We start from the raw sequence: 21,850 nt of genomic DNA on the forward strand, positions 1-21,850 counted from the left end.
CACTATAACAAATAATTTAGATATTTTCATTTGACATTTAGTATAATTACATGGGGGATTTTTGGATAAAGAAAAAATTACATTAAAAATTATCTTCGTTATCTTTCCATTTCCACATTTCACTTACCATTGGATAAATGAAAGCACAAGATGGATCAACACAATTACTATAGAAAAGGGCAAAACTATAAACCTAAGAAGAACATGGTCAATGAGTGGTCCTCTACAAGTCAAACCAGGGTATGTGAGGTACCATATAAGGACAAAAGTTATACAGTTTAAAAATTCTGAACCCCCAAAAGTGTTTCACGTACTGTAATACAAAATTTAATATGGTGTGATTAAACAGTAACCAAGAATTTGGATAGACCCTTAGTGTTCCTTGTTAGAGGTTAGTCATATGTACTATGTAAGGATACATGCACTTGGGAATTATTGGTGGATTTAAGAGTGGTTGATCCTCTTTTCCTCTTCTTTTCTTCTAGGTTTGGAAATATCCTGGGATGGAGACAGTTTTGTTGAAGTCATGGCTGCCCCCCATCTCAAGGGCAAACTCTGTGGTCTTTGTGGCAACTACAATGGACATAAGCGTGATGACTTAATTGGTGGAGATGGAAACTTCAAGTTTGATGTGGATGACTTTGCTGAGTCCTGGAGGGTAGAGTCCAATGAGTTCTGCAACAGACCTCAGAGAAAACCAGTGCCTGAACTGTGTCAGGGGACGGTGAAGGTAAAGCTCCGAGCTCATCGAGAATGCCAGAAACTCAAATCCTGGGAGTTTCAGACCTGCCACTCAACTGTGGACTATGCCACTTTCTACCGGTAGGTACAGTGCTTTGGGGGATGGGTTTTGATTAGAGACCAAGGATTGACTCAACCTTGAAACAGAGTGTATGAAATTTCTTGACATATAAAACAAGGGCCCCCAGTGCACATGGTAAACACTTTTTCTTTCTTGTGTTGAGTCAGATCTTATCTTGACTCAGTCCCACATTATGTACCAAATTAAGAAATTGCAGGGAGTATTTCAGAGTTATCGCCTATAGGTCATTCTGTTTTTTTGTGTCTGCAGGCTCACTGGGAAACTGGTGATTTTTCTAGGTGTTGGCTTGACTCTAAGGTTGAGGAGTGCTTCCCGAATTCTGCCTACATAGTGGTGGTATAGAGCAGAGGTGGGAATCTCAAGTAACTCTGGCTGCCTTTGGATGTTTGAGTGAACCTGGTTATTTAAGGCCTGAGGAAGAGTTCAGGTCTGCCTCACTGTCTAGCCCCAACAAATCTGCAAGTGGAAAACAAGGCAGTGAAATGAAAATTCCTTGGGTCTTGGCCAACTCTCAGACTTTGCATCTAAAGTCAGGGTGGAGTAGAAAGAAGGCTCGAAGATTGAAGAAGGAAAGTCTCTCATTGAGAATATGGGTTCCATAACCTTTTCTTCCATGCTGCAAGGTTGCATTTGTGAGTTGATGAGTCTGGCTGGGTTGTACTTCCATTTATTACACAATTCCACGGTTTCAAGAGCTATGACTGTCTATAACTTTAACCACCATGGGTGTGGGAGGAAACATGAGACGATGCAGCCCAAAAGGCCTTGTTGAAGTGATTTGCCTGTGCCTCTTAAAATGGGAAAGCTCCTGTGGTCTGAAGCCACAGAGAAGTTATTTTTACTTTTTAATTGCCACCAGTTTATTTCCCCTAGTTCTCGTTAAATGTGATCTTTTTTTATTTGATCTTTGGACATAAAAGATAAAGTTCTATAAAGAGAGCTCAAAGTGGAGTGGAAAAAGGACTGTCCCTGTCATCACGCATCCTGAACATGGCTGCGTCTGCCAAACCATTTGGCTCCAACTCCTACAGTTAGCTCTTTCAAGCCATTTTCCTGTTATAAATTTGAATTCTCTGGGTTCCCTTCTTCCTCCTTCCTGTACCACCCCCTAGGTTGACCCCACCCTTGTCTACTGAAATTGAAAGATCTTAATGTAAGACTTTGGAGTGAGTTAAACAGCTGGACAAACAAACCAGGCTTCGTTTGGGATCTGAATACCCATCACTTGAAGGTCTGAGGGAAAGCAGTAGAGCATAGCAAGTAAGAGCTTTGTGGTCTTATGGGGCTAAAAATCCAGCCCAGCTTTACAACCTTGAACAATTATTTAAGCTCTCTAAACCTTAGTTTGCTTATCTGTGAAGTGGGGATAATAAAAGAACCCACCTTAGAGAGTTGTAATTCAGATTTAGTGAGATTATGAACATCAGTGCAAGTGCATAGCAAGTGCTCTGTAATTAATTGATGGCTGCTGTGGTTTCTTCTATCAATTAAATTAAATGAACAAGTATAAAGACTCATTTGGAAGCTCCTCTGCCCCATTTGCAGGTTTGGATTAGACCCTTCTCTGTCTAACATAGAAAGGAAAGGCTGTGCTTCTCCCAGGGCCCCAACAGTCTACACCTTTGATTTTTATCCCATTTCAGAGGAGTGTGTTGAAAACAGAAATTGGAGAGCAGGCCTGCAGAGATTAGTCCCTTTTTGCAAATTTCTGTTTCTTTTCCCTGTGGCGATTTATTTCCTATTATGATCCCTGGACTGCAAACAGCAATCTGATGAGCACCTTGGCAGAAGTCGTGAGAAATGACACAGACGCGAACAGAGAGAAGCGGAATTGTGAGGTGGCCAGGCAGATGCTCCCCCTCTGCCCTCGGAAGTTGCTGCAGCCTCCACAGCAGCACAGTGGAGGTGCTTGCTTGTGTTAGGGGCTTGATGTGCAGAGTCTGGGGAGTTTATGAGAATGTTCCCGGGACCTTTGCGATAAGGACTGGAGCACGGGATGTGGTGGGAGGTGAGCTCATGTTCCACTGCGCATGGGGTGGTGGCAGAGCACCCTCCCGTGGCCAGCCACTCTTTCCCAGAGGAAGCAGGGGAGCTCAAGAGAATGGAGCTGGGCAATCCTGCCTGTCACACATCCTGCTGATGATCTCATGCCCCAACCAAGAGTGTGTCTTCGTGCATTTTCAAGTGAGGGGGGCCAATGTTGGGCAGATCCGGGGTTTCTTCCTTTCTTTCAAGCATCCGTGTGGCAGGAAAAAGAAAATGAACAAGGTCAACATGGAAAGGCAGTTTTGTTTCCAGGGGATCTCCCATGAGGACCAAACCTTAGAGAGGCTTTAAGAAGCAGTGGACAGAGAATGTGTTGGGTGATACCAAGTTGGACCTCGTCTCTACTCTGCCACTTTCTAGCTGTGTTGCCCTGGTGGCTAGCTGAGCTTCAGATTCTTCACCTGTAGAATGGGTATGACAGTAACTGCCTGGTGGGCTAGCTCCTCCAAGGACTGAGGTCAACGGGCAGTGCCATGTTGTACTTGGGAGACGGCTAGTGCTGGCATAGTGGCTCCTGTCCTGTGTCCCTTCCTTCCCCCGGAGACTCTTGTCCCCAGCTCTGGCACTGCTCTTTCTGATTGGCCATATCTTCTCCTGCTCTTATCATGGAGAACGGATTAGATAGATTCTCGCTGATAAATCCGTGGAACAATTTAAAAATGAACTGTTTCTCATTGGTGACACTGAGTGAGATGGTAGAAGACAAGAGTCCATTGCGATCCCTTTTAAAAACGTGTTTTTTGTCTTATTAGAGTAATACATGTTCATGACAAATAATATTAAAGTGAATAAAGAAGAAAGTGGTAATCATATGATATTTAACCCATGTAAATTTTTGCCTGTATAGTTGATGTCATTGGTGAAATTTCTAAGATGAATCTGAAAACATAGACATGACTGTGGCTGTGATATTATTTATGAATCAAGGATTTGCCTTGATATCATGAAAAGTCATATACATAAATTGTGTATGAACTTGATTCCTTGCATTTTCCCTTCACCCTCCAAAGAAATATGAGTATTTCCTGTAAGGACAAAGAATAAGGTCACATAGCATACAAATGCAGCCTTCCCAGCAGCACTGTATTTATGACATGGAGAAGGGAGAGAACAAAGAAGATATTTTTCTGAGGAAATGTTACCTTTTTTGGGTTTTCTTAATCATGTGATAAATTCCACAGGGCAAATTCTGTTATAAATAGGAGATAACTATTCTTATAAAGTGAAAGTCATAATTCTGATTTCTCTGAATTAGAGTTTACTTTTGAGATGTCTAGGATTTAAAACTCTTATTTTGGTCTTTTATCTAGTTCAGCATTTTAAATAGTAAATTGTCTATTGTCTAAAGACTTGAAAAACTTGATAAATGAATAAGAAATTAGCCAAGATTTTTGTTTTGTCTTTTGGGAAACTTTTTCAGTTTTGCTAATTTTCCTCACAAATCAGTTCTACTCATCATGGCTTCATTTGGCATAAAAATGTAATATTTAATTAAATATTAATTTAGCTTTGTGATCAGCATAATTTGGTTTAATTCAGTAATTGAATATGTTTAGGTGCAAGATAATTTAATTACAAATCACGTAAAAATTTTAGCTGGCTGCATTGATAATGCATCTAAAGTCCTAGAGTTGCTAAATGACTTGTCCTTAAATTAGATAATTTCCTTGAATAATTTTTTGCATTCTCCTTCACTGGTATGTTACAGAGAAATTTCTGGTAGCTAGGGAGGTAGTGTACTGTGTAAAAATTGATGTGAAGTCCTTTGAATTCTATTTGGATTCATGCACGGGCTCCCCCGAGGGGAATATGTCGAGTATGTTCATGCCTCTCTTCTCCTTTCTCATGTTCACCTCACTTTCCCGGCCTCAAGTTGCCTTCTCTATTCATGTCCCAGATGCCAGCTGAGACATCCAGGAGGAATAGGCAGACGGTCCCCCACCCAAACCCTCCCTCGAGATCCTCAGCAACCAGCATCAAATCTGCTCCCCACTTGCTGTCTTGGACCACACTGATGAGAAGCCTTGGGCAGGGAGAAGCCAGGAGGCGGATCGGGCTGTGTGGGTCAAACCCGGGAAAGAGAAGACCACATTGTTGTGTGTGAAACATCGGCAATGGGCTTTCTCCCAAATGCAGACCCAAATCCCGGATAAAATAGTTACAAGAAGGCGTAACCTGCCAGTACAGCAGGGCTCTGAAGTCAGGGCGGCCCACATTTCAGAGAAGTCAGGAAAAATGGCTGTGAACTGCAGCAAAGCCCAGGCATTTATAGACCACAGTGGTCTCAGGACTGTTTTCCTCTCTCTGTTCTTCTTAATGGGATATAATTCATCAGAGCAAAAACTGTTCACTTGTTCGGTTTGGGAAAGTGTCTGGGGATTCCCAGTCTAGGAAATGTTCTTTTCTTTCCATGCAGTGGTTTGTACAGCTGTAAGGAATTGAAGTAATGCCAGAGGATTCACAGATGTGTCCTTCCCGCAGAGGTACTGGGAGGTAGGAGTCGGGAGGAGCTCAGGAGAACACTGGAACCTCCATAGCACAGTGTTGTTGGATATACTGGCGTCCCGGGACTGACAGTGGCTTCCTTCCAGGAGAAGATCACAGACTTTGTGGATGACCCACTTTGTGTTTTCCTGGGAAGGAAACTAATCATTTATTATAAAACAAGAGAAGAGATCAGGCAAGGAGTACAGACTTTGTGTGTCTGTTTGTGTGTGAGAAAGTCATATAAAACTAACTGTGATTCTATAATTAAAATCAACTCAATCTTCCCTTGCTTCAGAGAACATGCTGGGAACATTTCTCTTTACATCTTTTAATAACTTGTCTCAAATTACCATTAGAACTAGGATCCTAAATCAAATGAGATCTTCATTTTAAAGTGTGACATTATAGGCCTTTCTTTTTATTTTTCTTCTGGCACACTAAGCTTTCAGGATGAGTAGTCACTCTGAATCTGTCAATAAGGTATGCTGACACCAGGTGGCAGTAGACACCTCAGTTGTACCACCTATCAGACTTCAGCCCTTACAAGTCCACCCTTAAAGTTTAAAATGTTACTAGGTGTCTTCCTCAATTTCTTTCATGAGTATTTTATAGTTTTCTGAGTACATATCCTTTGCCTCTTTGGTTAGATTTATTCCTAGGTATCTTATGGTTTGGGGTGCAATTGTAAATGGGATCAACTCCTTAATTTCTCTTTCTTCTGTCTTGTTGGTGAATAGGAATGCCACTGATTTCTGTGCATTGATTTTATATCCTGCCACTTGACTGAATTCCTGTATGAGTTCTAGCAGTTTTGGGGTGGAGTCTTTTGGGTTTTCCACATAAAGTATCATCATCTGCAAACAGAGAGAATTTGACTTCTTCTTTGCTGATTTGGATGCCTTTTATTTCTTTTTGTTGTCTGACTACTGTGGCTAGGACTTCTAGTACTATGTTGAATAGCAGTGGTGATAGTGGACATCCCTGCTGCGTTCCTGACCTTAGGGGGAAAGCTCTCAGTTTTTCCCCCATTGAGAATTATATTCGCTGTGGGTTTTTCATAGATGGCTTTTATGATATTGAGGTATGTACCCTCTATCCCTATACTCTGAAGAGTTTTGATCAAGAAAGGATGCTGTACTTTGTCAAATGCTTTTTCTGCATCTTTTGAGAGGATCATATCGTTCTTGTCCTTTTATTAATGTAGTGTATCACATTGATTTGCGGATGTTGAACCACCTGTATCCCAGGAATAAATCCCATTTGTTTATAGCAGCAATGTCCACAACAGCCAAAATATGGAAAGAGCCCAGAAGTCCATCAACAGATGAATGGATAAAGATGTGTTATATACATACAATGGAATATTACTCAACTATCAAAAAGAATGAAGTCTTATCATTTGCAACGACATGGATGAACTAGAGGGTATTATGCTAAGCGAAATAAGGCCATCAGAGAAAGACAAATACTGTCATTATTACTCATGAGTGTGCTCTCTTGCTCTCTCTCTCACTTCTGCCCTAGGCTACTCCTTTTACTGTATCTAAATATACAATGCACATTCCTGCCTCTGGGTCCATGTCATTCCCTTCCTGGGATGCCCCCATTTTCTACTATTGATTTAAGCAGAAGGTACAGCTAAAGTCTCATCCCACGCCACCATAAATGTTCTTTCTTTAGTTTCTTAGATATGCTGACTGTGTGTATCATTATTTAACATATGCTATGTTGCACTGCCGTTGGCTCTCCAGCATTGGGTTTTAGGTTCCCTGGGGAATGAGGGATATCTTTTCTACCCTTTTGTATTTCACCCAGCATCACCCCTGGAAGTCACCCCTGGAAGGAAATGTGTCTCAGCTCCCTTGCTAGCCTCTCTCCCATTTTTATCCTCTCTGATATGTGACCTCTGCTACCCTTAATTCCAAGTCCATTTAGGTCTTTATCCCCACACTCAGTTACACACTTACAGTCAGAGTGTGCATGCGTCTCTGTCCTATCAGGGAATAGACTGGTCAGTCTATACTGGTCAGGGCAGGCAGAGCCTCTGGTCCACCTTCCATGTTCCAAGAACTGTCAGCACTTCTTATTGTGTGAGCCTATTGCTGTGACTGCCTCTGGAGCTCAGCACTACCTCTGCCTACTCACAATTCACTTGAAAGCCACTTGGAGGGGTGCCAGGGTGGCTCAGTCAGTTAAGCGTCTGCCTTTGGCTCAGGTTGTGATCCTAGGGTCCTGGGCTCCCTGCTTATCGGGGAGCCTACTTCTTCCTTTCCTCCTGGCTCATGCTCTCTCGCTATCTCTGTCTCCCTCTAATGAATAAAATAAAATAAAATAAAATAAAATAAAATAAAATAAAATAAAATAAAATAAAATAAAATCTTCAAAAAAAAAAAAAAAAAAAAGAAAGCCATTTGGACCTCCCAGTTCCTCTTTTATCTCTCAGATAGGATTTGGCTTTGCCATCTTCTCACATAGTGTTTTGATCCACAGACGTTTCTGTGTTGGTCTCTCTCAGTTGGTCTTAGGACTTCAAATTAGCCTCCTCTTTTAGAGGCACAACAACTGACCTTGATGGGTGATCTTGCCATGGCAAACTGACCCTATGCCCTGGCACCCCTCAGTCTTCTCCCCGAGGAGTCAGACCCTTTCTGCCTTGTCGCTGGCCCCGAGCCTTCTGGCAGGTTGGAACCTAAGCCTCATTGAACACTTACATCTTTTCTTTTCCATGTCAGCCACAGGTAGATTCTTTCCTGTTTGCTCTACCAACATAACCCAAAAGAAAGGTTTTCAACGGCCTTCTAAGTGCCTGGATTTCAGTTCAGAAGGGCCCTTTCTGGTTAGTCCAATTTTCTTGGGGCTAATGCAGAAAATATATATATATATATATATATGAGTGCACTTGGAAAGGTCCAGTGTTGCTTGGACATCATTGTATCCAAGTCTAAAGTCATCTCATGTTTAAATTTTCATATCAAAAAGAGAAACAGTATCCTTTAAAGAAGAAATAAAGAAAAACAATACCTGTCTTAGCAGGTAGGTTACCTGAAGAGTTTGGGCCAATGGTACAGCTAGCCAACTACAAAGGTGGAGGGAGCACAGTCCATAAAAGACAACCCTCACTTTTGACCCCACCAGTTGGGAGGTATTCTCCAAATCACCTTCAGGGTCAATAATTTGCTAGAAGGACTAACAGAACTCACAAACGCTGTTATACTCATGGTTATAGTTTATTATAGGGAAAGGTCATATATTAAGATCAGAAGAGACACAGGGCAGAGTCCAGGAGAGGTCCAAGCATGAACCTCTGCTGTCATCTCCCATGGAGTCATGGACTGGCATTAACGCCTCTTGGCCACCCTGCTGGCAACATTCACTATTCACCGGGTGTTTCCAATCAGGGAGGTTCACCTGAGCCTTTGATGTCCAAGGATTTTACTGGGCCTACCACCTGCTACCCGCATGGCTGACTTCTGGTCTGCAGCTCCTCCCAGAGGTCATGCTGGTGCCTCTAGTGTCCGGTTCCTCTGGAAGTTGGGACTGTGGTGATGTGGCCCAAAGCCCCCATCATAATCACACTGTTAGTGTCTGGTGTCCAAAGTTCCCAGGCAAAAAACAATACTCCGGACAGGCAGGACATTCCAGGGGCCTAGAGATCACCCCCCTGGGAGCCGAAGTCCAGGGCCAGACTTTTGGGCAAGGTGAATTCTTCACTACACAGCCTGCCTGGCTCAAGGTTAAATCTAATTTCAGTTTGATTTTAATTTTAGCTTTGAGTTTATTTTCAGCATAAACTTCCTAGAATCCTGCAGTGTTTCTCCTCAGAAAATTACATCCTGGGATGTAATTAGACGAGGCTTTTGAACACATTTCAGTGAGTGTCATTGTCACAGGTAAAACACTGATTATTTTGTAGTACTTCTCTTGGTTGCTTCGGGGAGGTCTTGATTCCTTCTCAGTAAGCAGGAGGCAGTCTGGTGTAGCTTCCTTATGTTTTCATTATTGATGAGCACAAGGCCTTTTCCATCCACGAGAGCAAGTCTGGCGTGGGTAGTGTTTTCTCTATTCCCTGTTGAGCTAACTGGGGCACTGAGAGGTGAGAGATGAGGAGACTCCTTCAGGGCTGCCCATGGAGTCTGAGCAGCCAGCCTGATGGGACCCCTGGTCCATGGCTGCTCTCAGAGTCTCTCGCTGTCCATTCAGCTTTTTAAATATCCTGCTCTGCCATGATGTTTGGAAGAAGATTTCATTAATTACTTAATTTTTTCCTTTTACAATGTTCAACTGAGCACCAGCTGTGTGCCAGGTACTGATGTAGGTTGGCGATTTGGGACTGAGCAAGAGAGACAAAAGCTTTTCCTTCAGACAACCCAAAGTCTAGTGTGGGCAGACAACAATAAATAAGAAACAAGGTCACCGCCAACTGTGAGAATAGTAATGGAGGAGATAGGGCAGAGATAGACAGAGGCCAATGTTGAATTAGGTGCACAGGGACAAGCTGCAGGAGTAGCTCTCCTTTGAGTGGAGTCCATGGCAGGTGGGAAGGACTGGTGAGGAGGCCTAGCCAGGGCAGGGGGAAAGGCACAGACCCCGATGCTGGGAAGGTGTGGCCAGTTTGAAGACCAGAAAGGAGGCTGCCATGACTCACACTTCTGGAAAGTGATGGGAGTTTGTATCTCTTAATCCCTTCCCCTAGTCCACTTTTCCCCCAAGCCCATCCCCTCTGGCAACCATCAGTTTGTTCTCTGTATTTGTAAGTCTGTTTCTGTTTCGTTTTGTTGGTTTGTTGGTTGGTTTTGATTTTTAGATTCCACATATAAGTGGAACCATACTGTATTTGTCTTTCTCTGTCTGACTTATTTTGCTTTGCATAATGCCTTCTAGGTCCAACCATGTTGTCACAAATGGCAAGATGTCATTCTTTTTTATGGCTGAGTGATATTCCATTGCGTCTTCCTTATCCATTCATCTATTGATGGATACTTAGGTTGCTTTCATATCTTGGCTCTTGTAAATAATGCTTCATATAGTTTTTTGGATTAGCGTTTTTATTATCTTCAGGTAAATATCCAGAAGTAGAATAAATAAGTCATGGGGTTGAAAAGTACAGCATAAGTAATATAATCCATAATATTGTAATAGTTTTGTATGGTGATAGATGGTAACTAGATCTATCGTGGTGAACATTTTGTAATGTCTATAAATGTTGATTCACTAGGCTGTAGCCTGAAACTGATATAATATTGAATGTCAATTATACTTCAATTAAAAATAAATTAAGTAATTAAAAAAACACACACTTGTCAGGGGAAGAAAAAAAGTGATGGGTATGCTGTCAACAACCACATGAGCTTGGTAGCACATCCTTGCCCATTTGAGGCCCAGATGAAGCAGCAGCCCCAGCCAACACCTTGATTGCATCCTTGTGAGACCCCGAGCAGAGTCCTTGCCTGGACTTCTGATCTAGAGAAACTGAGATAGTAAATGTGTGTTGTTTTAAGCTACTTAATTTGTTGTGTAAGCCACTAAACTTGTTGCACAGCAATAGACAACTACTATATGTAGAAATCAATCTTGACTTATCTTTGGATTTACTGTTTCTTAAATACTGACAGAAAATATAATATGAGCACTCTTTTTTTTAACTGTTTCAAACAGTTTGATGTGACTACACCAATTCTGGGCTCCCTCTCCCTACTCCATGGTCCTAGACTACTTCTCTTATCTTTGTAGATTTGACACATGTATTATACCTGTCTTTTTAAAAAAAACCTTATCACTACTAAACTGTAGGCTCCTGGAAGCTCATATGTTTTGGTCATTATTTTATACTTAGCACCTCTGAACTTGCAGTGTTTTTCATTATGAAATAGAGCAACAGGTTGCTCATGAGGCTGGATGATGTTTCTGTTGTAAAGCCCAGATGGAATGACCAAGGATTCTACTTTTGCTGGCCACGTCACCAGTAAGATACAGTGGCCTTCATGAGGGCAGGTCTGAGCCTTGTTGTTTCAGGTTATCCTTTGGAAAATCAGGATGTGCATTTGGGTGCCAGAACTCAGAATCAAGAGAGCCTGGAGACAGGTGTCCTCAGGCTTCCATCAGGCCACATACAGATGGGTTGGAACTTTGATGTGTCATAAGTACAGCTGTGTGGCTCAGTGAAACCACAAGGACAGGTGCAGAATCTTGTAAAATTAGCTGGTGTCCTGGCCGCATCATGGGCTTCTCAAAGGTGTCGTGGTGGTCCTCGTATGTTCTGGGAGCAGCAACAGGGCTTCAGTCCAGAGTGCAGGGCTGTACTGGGTCTGATGGCTCTCCAGGATTCTCTGGCCATTTCCTAATCAAGTTGGCAGAAATTAAAATCAATGGAGAGCGTGCAAATACACAGTAAGATGTAACTTTTGCATTCGTGGATCGTCCTACATACTGTTCTCTATTTACATGGAAATCTAATATTCAATCTTATTTTTCTTCTGGCCTGGCAAGTAAAAGGAGTAGTAGGCTTTCACACACAGGCTTTCAGAGGGGGCAATGTGTATATAAATAAATTCAGAAGTGTGTATATTGGTGGAAAAAAAAGACCAAGGGGCAGTTTACTTAAGGAAGGAAATGATGAATTTTTTTTATGTATCCACAGTCCTCTTTTCTAAGTTTATGGTCAATTATTCATGTCTAGGAGTCAATGAAATCAATAAATAATAAATGAAAATAGATATATATTATCTAGTGTAAAAAAATTAGATGATTTTATAGTCACTGTTGATTGATTAAATAATTCACTGGGCGTTGTTCAAGGTGCTGGAGATAGGGCAGTGAACAAGATAAATGAGTCCTCTGATTCACAGAGCTTGCAAATCAGGATAGTGAGTGAGCAAGACAAGTAAACAGGACTGTAGGTAGGGAGGGATGCATTTTTGAAAGAAGATGTACACGGTGTTGTCGGAATCTGCCAGGGGGTGGCTTCCCGGAGGAGGTGACTTCCTAAACTGAAACCAAAAACATATGTAGAGTTTAGCTGCACAGAAAGAGGAGTAAGGGGTTCCAGCCAAAGGAGCCTGCACGTTCAAAGCTGTGGAGGCCAGCAAGAGCCTGGCACAGGTGGCTAGGAGAAGGATATTCCATGGTGCGTCCACGGTGCGGGGTCATAAACAATGAGGGGTATGGACCATGAGTCAGGAGGCAGAGGCCTCAGTGGGATCATTATAGTTTATGCCCCACCATCCATCAGACAATGGAAGGGACACATAGGGTCTTTCAGCCATTAACTGGAGCAGGTTATTCTGAGCAGTGGTTCAGTAAAGCTGAAGCTTTTCACTTATTCATCATTCAATTACTTATTAGTTTTTATACACCTATTATATATTGTATGCATTAAGTCATGACTCTCAAACTTTAGCAGATTTTAGAATCATTTAGTGGGCCCAGGGCAGGGCCTCAGAATGTACATTTGTAACAAGTTCCCAGGTGATGCTAGGGGTCAGGGACCACACCTGGAGAACTTCTGTACAAGGTGGAGGAATTATAGGAAGAATTGCTTCCAGGTGTTTATGGGTCCCCGAGGGACTCAATTCTCTGAGATTTTGTCTACTCAACAAGTTTACTTTTTTTATTATGATGTGTGTGTGTGTGTGTTTATCCTCTACAGTCTATCTCTAAACGTTAGAGATGAGAATACAGAGTGGGTCCGTGGCTTAGGGGTTAGGAGCTAAGTGTATGCCCACTTAGACCAAAGTGGTAATGGGAGTTCAGTGGCATTTCCTTGGTGTGTAGTTCAAAGTACAAACACCAAAGTAAATCTTTTTATGTGTTTTTTGGTGAGTGAAAGGGGACTGGCCTTACTGCCTCCTTGTTTATAAGGCCAGGCCAAGCAGAAGTGCTGGGTTTGCTCTGCTAGGTTATTTGTGAGTCATAATTAGAATCCAGAGTCAGAGTTCTCCTGGTCACTGAGATACTTTTCACTGAGAGCCCAGTGCAGGGAACCACCCCGGGTACTTTTAGAGGACCCAGGGCCCAGCCAGTGAGGGGAGAGGGAGGGCTGAATACAACACAGCTTTGTTGCTGGTCAGGATCAGAGCCCAGGGTTCCTGTGCAGAGGCAGGGCTGCCCAAATCCTCTCTTCCCCAACGTCCTCAGGCAGACGTGGAGACAGGGGCGAGGACTGTGTGCCCAGATCAGCCGACAGGATGTATCTGTAAAAATCTGTTTCCTTTCTACTGGCGTTAGACTTTTAAAGAGCCCAGTCAATGGGCACAGAGAGTAGAGAAATAAATGCTTTGCAAGGAAATGGGGAAATCTGGTGGCGATACTGGAATTAATAATTCTTTTAACATGAAAGAGCAGTTCCCTATGATCTTTACTGCCTTACCTAGTGTTTGGAGTTTTAAAAGAGAGAGAAGACAAGCTGGTTTGTTCATTGCATCACAAGCAAATGGCCCATGTGTGAGCTTGAAGGTAGGATGCATTTGAGCTGCTCAAATAATATGGGCCAGAAGACCTTTCAGAGCCCCTGAAAGCTTTTCCATATGAAAAGAAAACCAGGAATTTGGAGTCTTCATTTTGTCTTTGTGATCAAAGCCGGGAAGGAAAGATATTAAACAGATACTGACCCATGGTTTTGTGGCCACCATTAGGATTTATTGGCCTGAAGAGCAAATAAGGGCTGCAGAAAAGCTGAAGTTGGTAGTTACTTGAGGGGATAAAAAGCTTCAGATCCAGAAGCTGACTGAAAACAGAGGGCTGTATTACTATAGATAATGAGTCCATGGGCTTTGGTAATAGGAGATACCAGCAACCGTGTTAGCTGACATTGATTGACAGGCATTATGGGCCGGAAACTCGGGGGGAGGGTGTCTGATAATATATTACGACGTTAATAATAGTGGACAATGCTACAATAACTGGAGGAGTAAGAGCTTACATGTTGGAGTGCTCACTATGGGCCAGGCGGCCTCTGAGGGCTTTGCTTGCATGTAGTGTTCCATTTGCGTGGATGAGGAGCAGGAGCATGGAGGAGTCAAACATACCACTCACGGTCACCAGGCAAAATAGAGGCAGTCAGGACTTGAAACCAAATATATTTGACCTAGAGCTTATGCTTTTGACCATTACCATCATAATCTGATAATAGTGCCTCCTCATCCCCTGTCCTCCACCCTAAATTTTCTCCATTTTCTAAACTGAGCTAAAAACACTTGGGTTTTACAAATGGTACATGTGCTACAATTTATTTTCATTTCAAAGGGTGTTTTCTTCTTTTAAAATATTTTCTTTTCTTTTAAGCAGAATTATCTGCTCAGGCTTTGGAAGCATTGTGCTATAGTTTATGTTGGCTGAATTTTAAATAAACCAATTTCATCCTATTGGTCTTTTAAATAGAAATACGTGAATTTCAAAATGGTGGCCATTTTTCTACTCAAATTTTTTTCTGGCCCACAGTATTAATTCTAGCGCTAAGACCCACTAGTGCCAGATCCCAGTGCGAAAGGCCGAGTTCATCAGGGAATGGCAGTGCTTGATTCTAGTGCTCTGCACCTATTGTTTCTAACCTTTTCATCTTTTTTCTTCTTTTTGCCTTTAAAGACTGTTTAGAAGCAATTTCTAAAGAAAGAAACTGATTTTTATTTCACATCTTGCTTAAGATGTTCTGACTGATGTGATACTGGTAACTCAGTGATTCTGAACTTCTGGGAGGCCACAGTCCTTGTTGAGAATCTAACAAAAGCTAAGGTCCTTTTTCTAGAAAAATGCATGCACTCCTGTGCATATGACAGGGAATTATCTGTGTAGGCATCAGTTAAGTTATCCTGCCTCTTTCCTCCCTCTTTCTCTCCCTTCAGCTCTTTAATCAATATTTTTTTGCACTCTGTTAAGTGTTAGGCATAGTGCTGTGTGTTGGGATTACATTGGTGAGTGAGATAGACATGGCTCCTGTCTGCATGGGGCTTATAGTCTCGTGAATGAGAAAGACAGTGATCCAATATCCTCACTAATAAATATGCTATGATATATGTATGTGCTATAAAGGAATACTTTGGTGTATAAGCAGATCATTTCACAGGAGGGTCAGACCCAGTAGGTGTGTGTGTGAGTAGGGGAAGAGGGAGACACATGCATCAGACAATGACTCCCTCACCCCAGCAAATGTTACGTGAGCTGAGAGCAAAAGGGTGGGTAGCAGTGAACTAAGCTAAGAGGCAGGAAGAGAGGGGACTAACCAGGGAGTATTGTGCCACATTCATGAACCTCTAAAGTGCTGATGTAGCCAATCCCCCAAACTACCATGTGCCTGTCCTAAGGAGCTCTGTGTACTTCCTGTGTTATATTCCCAATGTAATAAAGGCCATGATGCAGAATCTCACCTGTCAGTGATTCAGTCATGTCATGTGTCGAATCGTATTTCCCCTGAAGATAAATCCCTCTTGTGGAGCTTTAAAATGGGTTTTCTCCCATCCAAGTCCTAACCAGGTCTGACCCTGCTTAGCCTCCGAGATCAGATGGGATCGGCATGTTCAGGGTGGTATGGCCGTAGACTAAAATGGGTTTTCTCTTCACCTTCAAGGAAGTCCGTTTGGCTGAATCTGTTCTATCCAGGGCAGGGGTTTGCATTACTCACTGCGATATGCTTGGAGTCAGGACCCTGCTCCTTTGCAGTGCCCATCTGGAGCGATGCAGACACCTTTGCTGCGTAAGCGGGCACACACGGGCACACACGCACAGACGCGCACGCCAGGCCGTGGTCATGCTGTCAGTACACATTTGTGCACCACTACTCCGGCTCGAGCTGCAGACCCGTGTCATTCTTTGTTATCCTTGGGCCGGCAGCATTGGGAGCTTGTTAGAAATGCAGTATCTCAGTCCCTCCTCTCACCCTCCTGAAACAGAAAGTGCCATTTCAGTAGGGTTCCCACATGATTTGTGTGTACACTGAGGTGTGATCCATGCTGGTTTCCACTCTTACACACTCTGTACTGTGTTGTTGAATATTTTAGTCTCAGTGCTTCCATGAAAGGCTTGATAGCACATTGAGGCTTTTAATTATCTATATTTTGATAGAATAATTTCTTTTCCTATGTGGAGAAAAGGAGGAGTCCAGGTCACTGTTTTGTGGGACAGTTGGGATTTGACTGACAGGGGTGGACGGTGTACTGTCACACTCTGCAAAGGCACTTCGTCCATTCATGGGTTGGTCACCTGTTAGTTACTGGCCTTGTTCTCCATTATTTACATCAGATGGAAAGTCTCTTAACAGACATTTTTGAAGCGGCTGGTGATACCGAAACAGGGCAAAGCAATTGTACACGAGTCAGTGAAATAGCTCATATTTGTGAGTTGTAAGGTCATTTGTATTTGCTCCATGCCTTCTTAAAAGGGTCTTCCCAGACACTGAGCTGCAAGATGACAGTGAAAAGTAGCCCAGGCACCAGCCCAGCTCATGCATCTGGCCTGGCCGGCCGGCCACACCACTTACTCCCCACTGGGCCCACTCCTGCCTGCTTTCTGATTCCCAGGCTCTGTCCTTCAGTTCTTTGTAATAGTAACTCATTCCCTGCCTCGCTGGGCCAGCTAACCACCCATTTTGTTTCATTCTCTTTCCTTTCCCTTGATTTTAGTATTGCTTACAGTTTTGGGTAGGAGACCCTTCCTACATGAGTCTCGGGCCCCAGGTACACCTTGGGTGGTGGAGGACCACAGCCCGGGGAGAGTACAAGAACGTATATATTCAAGTGGCAGGATAACTTTTCTTTGCATTTCGATGACATCCTCTATTTCCTATGTTTTAGCTGTCTTTGATTAAGTTTAGCTGATTAAGTTTGCTCCCCTTGTATGAATTAGATCTTTTTTTTTCAGTTGCATCTAAAGAAAACCCCAATTAAACTAGTTTCAATAGTAATGTATTTAACCTGTAAAAACAAGGATTAATTGACTCATGTAACTGAAAAGTCAGGGCATTTTCCACTTCACTCGTGGCTTGATCCAGAATTTAAATGAGGTTACCAGGGTTTGTGCTTTCTCCAGTTCCTGCCACAGTCCCTCTGTGTTGGAATAGAGTCCCCCTGCCCCAAATTCTTCTTGCTTAGAACTTCAGAAAAATTATGCAGACAGGGGTGTGTCTCTTCTCCCCCAAACCCCAGCAGGTCTCATGCATCTCCTTTGTTCTGAGTCTTGTACCCATCTCTAAACCAATCACCATAGTTGGGAAAATCACATGAGTTGATTCACTTAGACAAGTGGTTCTCAAAACTTTGGAGACTCATCTGGAGGATCCACACAAACACAGATTACTGATGCCACACTCAGAGGTTCTGATTCAGCAGATCTGAGGTGGGATCTGAGAGTTTCTAACAAGTTCCTAGGTGGTGCTGATGCTGCTGGTCAGAGGACCACACTTGGAGAACCACTGGTTTAAACCAATCAGGGGCTCATCACATAGAGAGAGAGAGAGAGAGAGAGAGGTGACAACGTAATTCAGGGTGATCTTTTACCTGAGGAAGGGAGTTGGTTATTTCTATTGCTCCCTCTCTAGCATACTTGTACTCCTATTGAAGCACAATTCCTGCCAATGTGTCATGAGGAACACCTCTACGAGGGACTTTTTAGGCTCAGGGAATGCGCCTGTGACCCAGACAGAGTTTTTACTCTCAGAACCTGGAGCGGTGGTGAGGATGGCAACAAAAAGCAAATACCTATATAACAGATGAAGTGATTTCATGTGTTACAAAGAAACACAGAGCAGGGAAAGAGATGGAGGACAATGCCAAATCTGGGGGGTGTTTCATATAACTTGGTGAAGGAAAGCCTCTTGGATAAGGTACCATTGGGGCTGAGACCTGAAGGGAGGGAGGGAGTGAGCCCTGCCCCAATTTAGGAAAAACCCCTTCCAGGCAGAGTGCAAGGGGCTTGGAGAGTTTGAGGAAGTCACTGTATCCAAGGAAGAAGGAGCGAGGGGGGAGAGAGAAGAGGTGCAGAAACACAGGGCTTTACAGAGAGTGAACACGGCCTTGGGTTTTTACTGTGAGGAAGAAGAGAAACTTCCTGAGACATAAGCAGCACCTCTGGGAATAGGGATTTGAAATACGATAGAATAAACATAGACATTGAGAGAATGAACTGTGCCCTTATATTCAGTTAGTGTCCAACTACTGAAAATCCAGCATTGGGCTTTAAGTGGACCTGGCATTTTTGCTCCCTACCTTCACCATTTCTCGTCACCGTATGTTTTGAAGCTCAGTATTCTACAGAAGAAAGGAGACATTACCCATCTCTCTCAGTGCCTCTCCATCCTGCGCCTGAGACCCTTTCTAGTTAAGCTGAATCGAAGATTGTTTTCTTCTGAATGTAAGCTCTGAGCGATAAGCCACCATCACATAAACTTGAAACTCCACCATTTCTCCCATTCCTCCTCTAGGCACTGGGAAGAGGGATTCCTGTTGAATTGTGCTTGGAAAAAGTTTTTGGAAGCACATTGATTTTTTAAAATAACTTCCCCTCAAAGGAAAGGAAGAAATGAAAAAGTATGTCTGATTAGAATGCAGGTGTCACAGAGGGGTGACATGTTTACAGGTCTGCAGGGCTGCTGGAACGGGAGGCCTCTTGGGACCTTCAAGAGAAGGAATCATGAGGGCTGATTTTAACAATAAAGATGCACCAGCCTCCCAGAGGGCAGGCCCACCCAGGGCACTCTAAAGTCATCCAGAAGCTTGTGGTGCTAGGCCACCAGTGAGACCTAGTATATCCCATCTGTGGTGCTCGGAAGTGCTTAGTGACTCTATTAATTTATTCCATCAAGTTCATGTTTCTGAGTGTGGTTTTCAAGGCTCCATGCCATCTGGCAATACCTTATGTTTTGAGATTTGCTCATTTTTACCTACATTCTATTCCAGCCAATCTGGCAACCCCTGAGGGCACTTGGTACTTTCCCATGAACATGCCTTTGTTTTTGTTTGCTGTCATTTGCTGGGACTGTCCTTCCCTGCTTCTCCCTGTTCCAGCTCAGTTTAAGGACATTTCCTTCCTAAAAGCATTCTCTTGAGCTAAAATTGATTCTTTCTCCCCTGCGCCTCTCATGCTTTGGTTGTTCCATTTTATGCACTAATTCCATTTGGTCTTGGATATATTACCATTATTCCTCTATAGGACAGTTTTCCTCAAGAGATGCAATCTCTTGAGGGAAGAGGCCTTTTGCCATTCAGGTTTATGTCCCTCTCAAACACCCGCCACACTCCAGCATATGCCAGAGGGACTCAGAATTCTCAAGAGCGGCACAGTGAATTGCACTAAACTGAACTCTGGCTCTAGGTGAATGATGGTGATTGTGGGCTATTTTAATCCTGGGGCTTGTTAAGCAATTTTCTTTTCTCCTTTTTTTTCTTTCTCTTTTTCCTTCTTTCCTTCCTTCCTTCCTTCCTTCCTTCCTTCCTTCCTTCCTTCCTTCCTTCTTTTCTTCCTTTTGTATTCTTACACAACCTCTCCTTTTCTTTTTTCTTTTGAGACATGTGGATTATATTTTCCTGAATGCTCAGGACCACTTTCCCTTTTTCTCTAGAAATTTCTAGAACCACCTCTAGAAAGAGAAGTATAATTCAACCCGACCAAATAGCCTGCCTCTGGGGTTGAAGTATAATTGTGCAGTGGTGTTTGGGGAGACCAACAATGAGCTCAGATAACACTCTACTTGCTCCTGGATATGCTTAGTTCCCTGGCCTCCTGTGGCAAACTTGTCTTCCCCCCATTGGCCTGTTGCCTGGGTGGGAGAAAGGAGATGTCACCATCATGGATCTCCCAACCTGAAAAATTGGAGTTGGTCATGTTCAGAAACACGTTTTGGATTGGAAAGGAGAATGGAGAGAGCTGATATGTGCACGGCCTCAGGGCTGTGGGATTCCCAGAGATGTCCCTTACTTCATGAACCATGTAGCTTGATTTGCTTTCTTTTGTGCACTGATCTGGATTTATCTTAATTATGAATCACCTCCTATGGAGAAATGACTGGCTAGGAATGTGTACTTTATATAAAAGAAGGAGGTACATGTCTTCTATGGAGAGGAGAGAGGTAAGTAATACAGTATGCCTTTGGTCTATGGGTTCTTAGCTCTTTACGATTGTGTTAGAGTCATTTTTGCTCCTAACTGCCTGTCTTTTGTGAATCTCATCTCACAGATGAATTGCAAGTTGAGGCATGTTGTGCATAATTGGGCTGTCGGGGCCATCATGTTGTGTGAATTCTGAACACATTCCCGTACGTCTGCAGAGGCCGGCAACAGATTGTGAGCGTGCCACTGGAATAATACATGCCTTCTTGTCCTGCTTTGGTCTTTCTTAAGAGAGTTCAATTTGGGTTTTGTTCTTCTTCCCTCAAGGTGACACTGGAAGATAACTAAAAGCACCTGAGGACCTGTCAAAGTCAATCATATTTATGCTTAGTAACCAGGTTCACCACAGAAGGCTAATCAGTAGTGTCTGGACTCACCAGTGATGAGAAGTTTGATCTTTGACTCATGAGTCAAGTTATTTTTCCAGTGGAAGATGAAATAATTTGTAATATGTGGATTCTTAAATGAGGATGAAGTTAGTCCCTTTTTGACTTCTAGAGTATGAGGCAATTTAAGGGACAAAGTGCATGTTTACTTCACAGTCCTATTTAAGAAAGGTGAAAGGTTGCCATGTCCTTTCTAAAGGGTCCATGTGCCTTGAGGTGAGTGGATCAACTGTCTTCCATGTGAATCAGAGACACTATTTCATTCACGCTAACATTGCCCCTGAGCCAAAGGAGCATTGAGACAGTTCTCGTTGCTGAACTTTAACAGATAAGGAGAGGGGAGTGATTAGATTGCAGACCTATTTTCCAAAGGTGGCCCAGTCCCAGAAGCAGTGGATTGATATTCAGGCCTTCAGTCTCCCAGCTCCCAAGTTATCTTCCAGAAGGTATTGTTGATTCTTATCAATATAATACTCACGTGGACTTGACCACAGGTGCCACAAGACTATGTACCCAAAGCTTATGCCAACTAGGCTTATGGGGCTTAATTTCAAGCCTGGGTGGGAACAAACAGAATGCAATCCTCTGTCAGGGGCACACTCCACACACTTACAGAGAAAACTACCCTAGAAAGGGGACCCAACTTTCTTATGTGCTCCTGTTGGTTCATATGTTGATTAGGAAAGACCTTTAGTCTTTTCTGCTTGAAACCTTGTGGGTGTGATTAGGCATAATTGACTCTATCCTGCATTTCACACCTCTTCAGTCAGTTACCGCCTCTGCTGATTTATCCTAAGAAATTATGCACATATCACTTCTCCCATTTACTGGCTCTGTGATTGGGTAACTTTCCTGAGCTTTCCTCCTCTGTGAAATGGGATGAATAAGAGCTCTACTTTGGGTGGTCGTTAGAACCCAACTGGACATGAACACAAAGCATCTAGGCACCGAGTGTGTGTGTAGATAGGGCTTGACCAGCATCACTGCCTTCCTCTACATGCCTTTCTCACTCACGGGCA

The 21,850-nt window shown here is 43.1% G+C and overlaps 1 protein-coding gene across 8 annotated transcripts in view; it reads left to right on the forward strand.

Annotated features, from left to right (window-relative positions):
- The window catches only part of BMPER (BMP binding endothelial regulator), a 247,675-nt gene that overhangs the window by 168,331 nt on the left and 57,494 nt on the right, over window positions 1–21,850 (forward strand). For 7 of the 8 annotated variants that reach the window (XM_027574993.2, XM_027574997.2, XM_027574991.2 and 4 more), the window contains one exon: window positions 486–822. In XM_027574993.2, coding sequence (XP_027430794.2) covers window positions 486–822 — 337 coding nt within the window. Of the gene's footprint in view, window positions 1–485; window positions 823–2,588; window positions 3,401–21,850 lie in introns of those variants that run through there. The other variant, XM_027574996.2, reaches the window with a different exon arrangement.

The sequence above is a fragment of the Zalophus californianus genome, chromosome 12 (assembly GCF_009762305.2).
Source record: "Zalophus californianus isolate mZalCal1 chromosome 12, mZalCal1.pri.v2, whole genome shotgun sequence".
NCBI lineage: Eukaryota > Metazoa > Chordata > Mammalia > Carnivora > Otariidae > Zalophus > Zalophus californianus.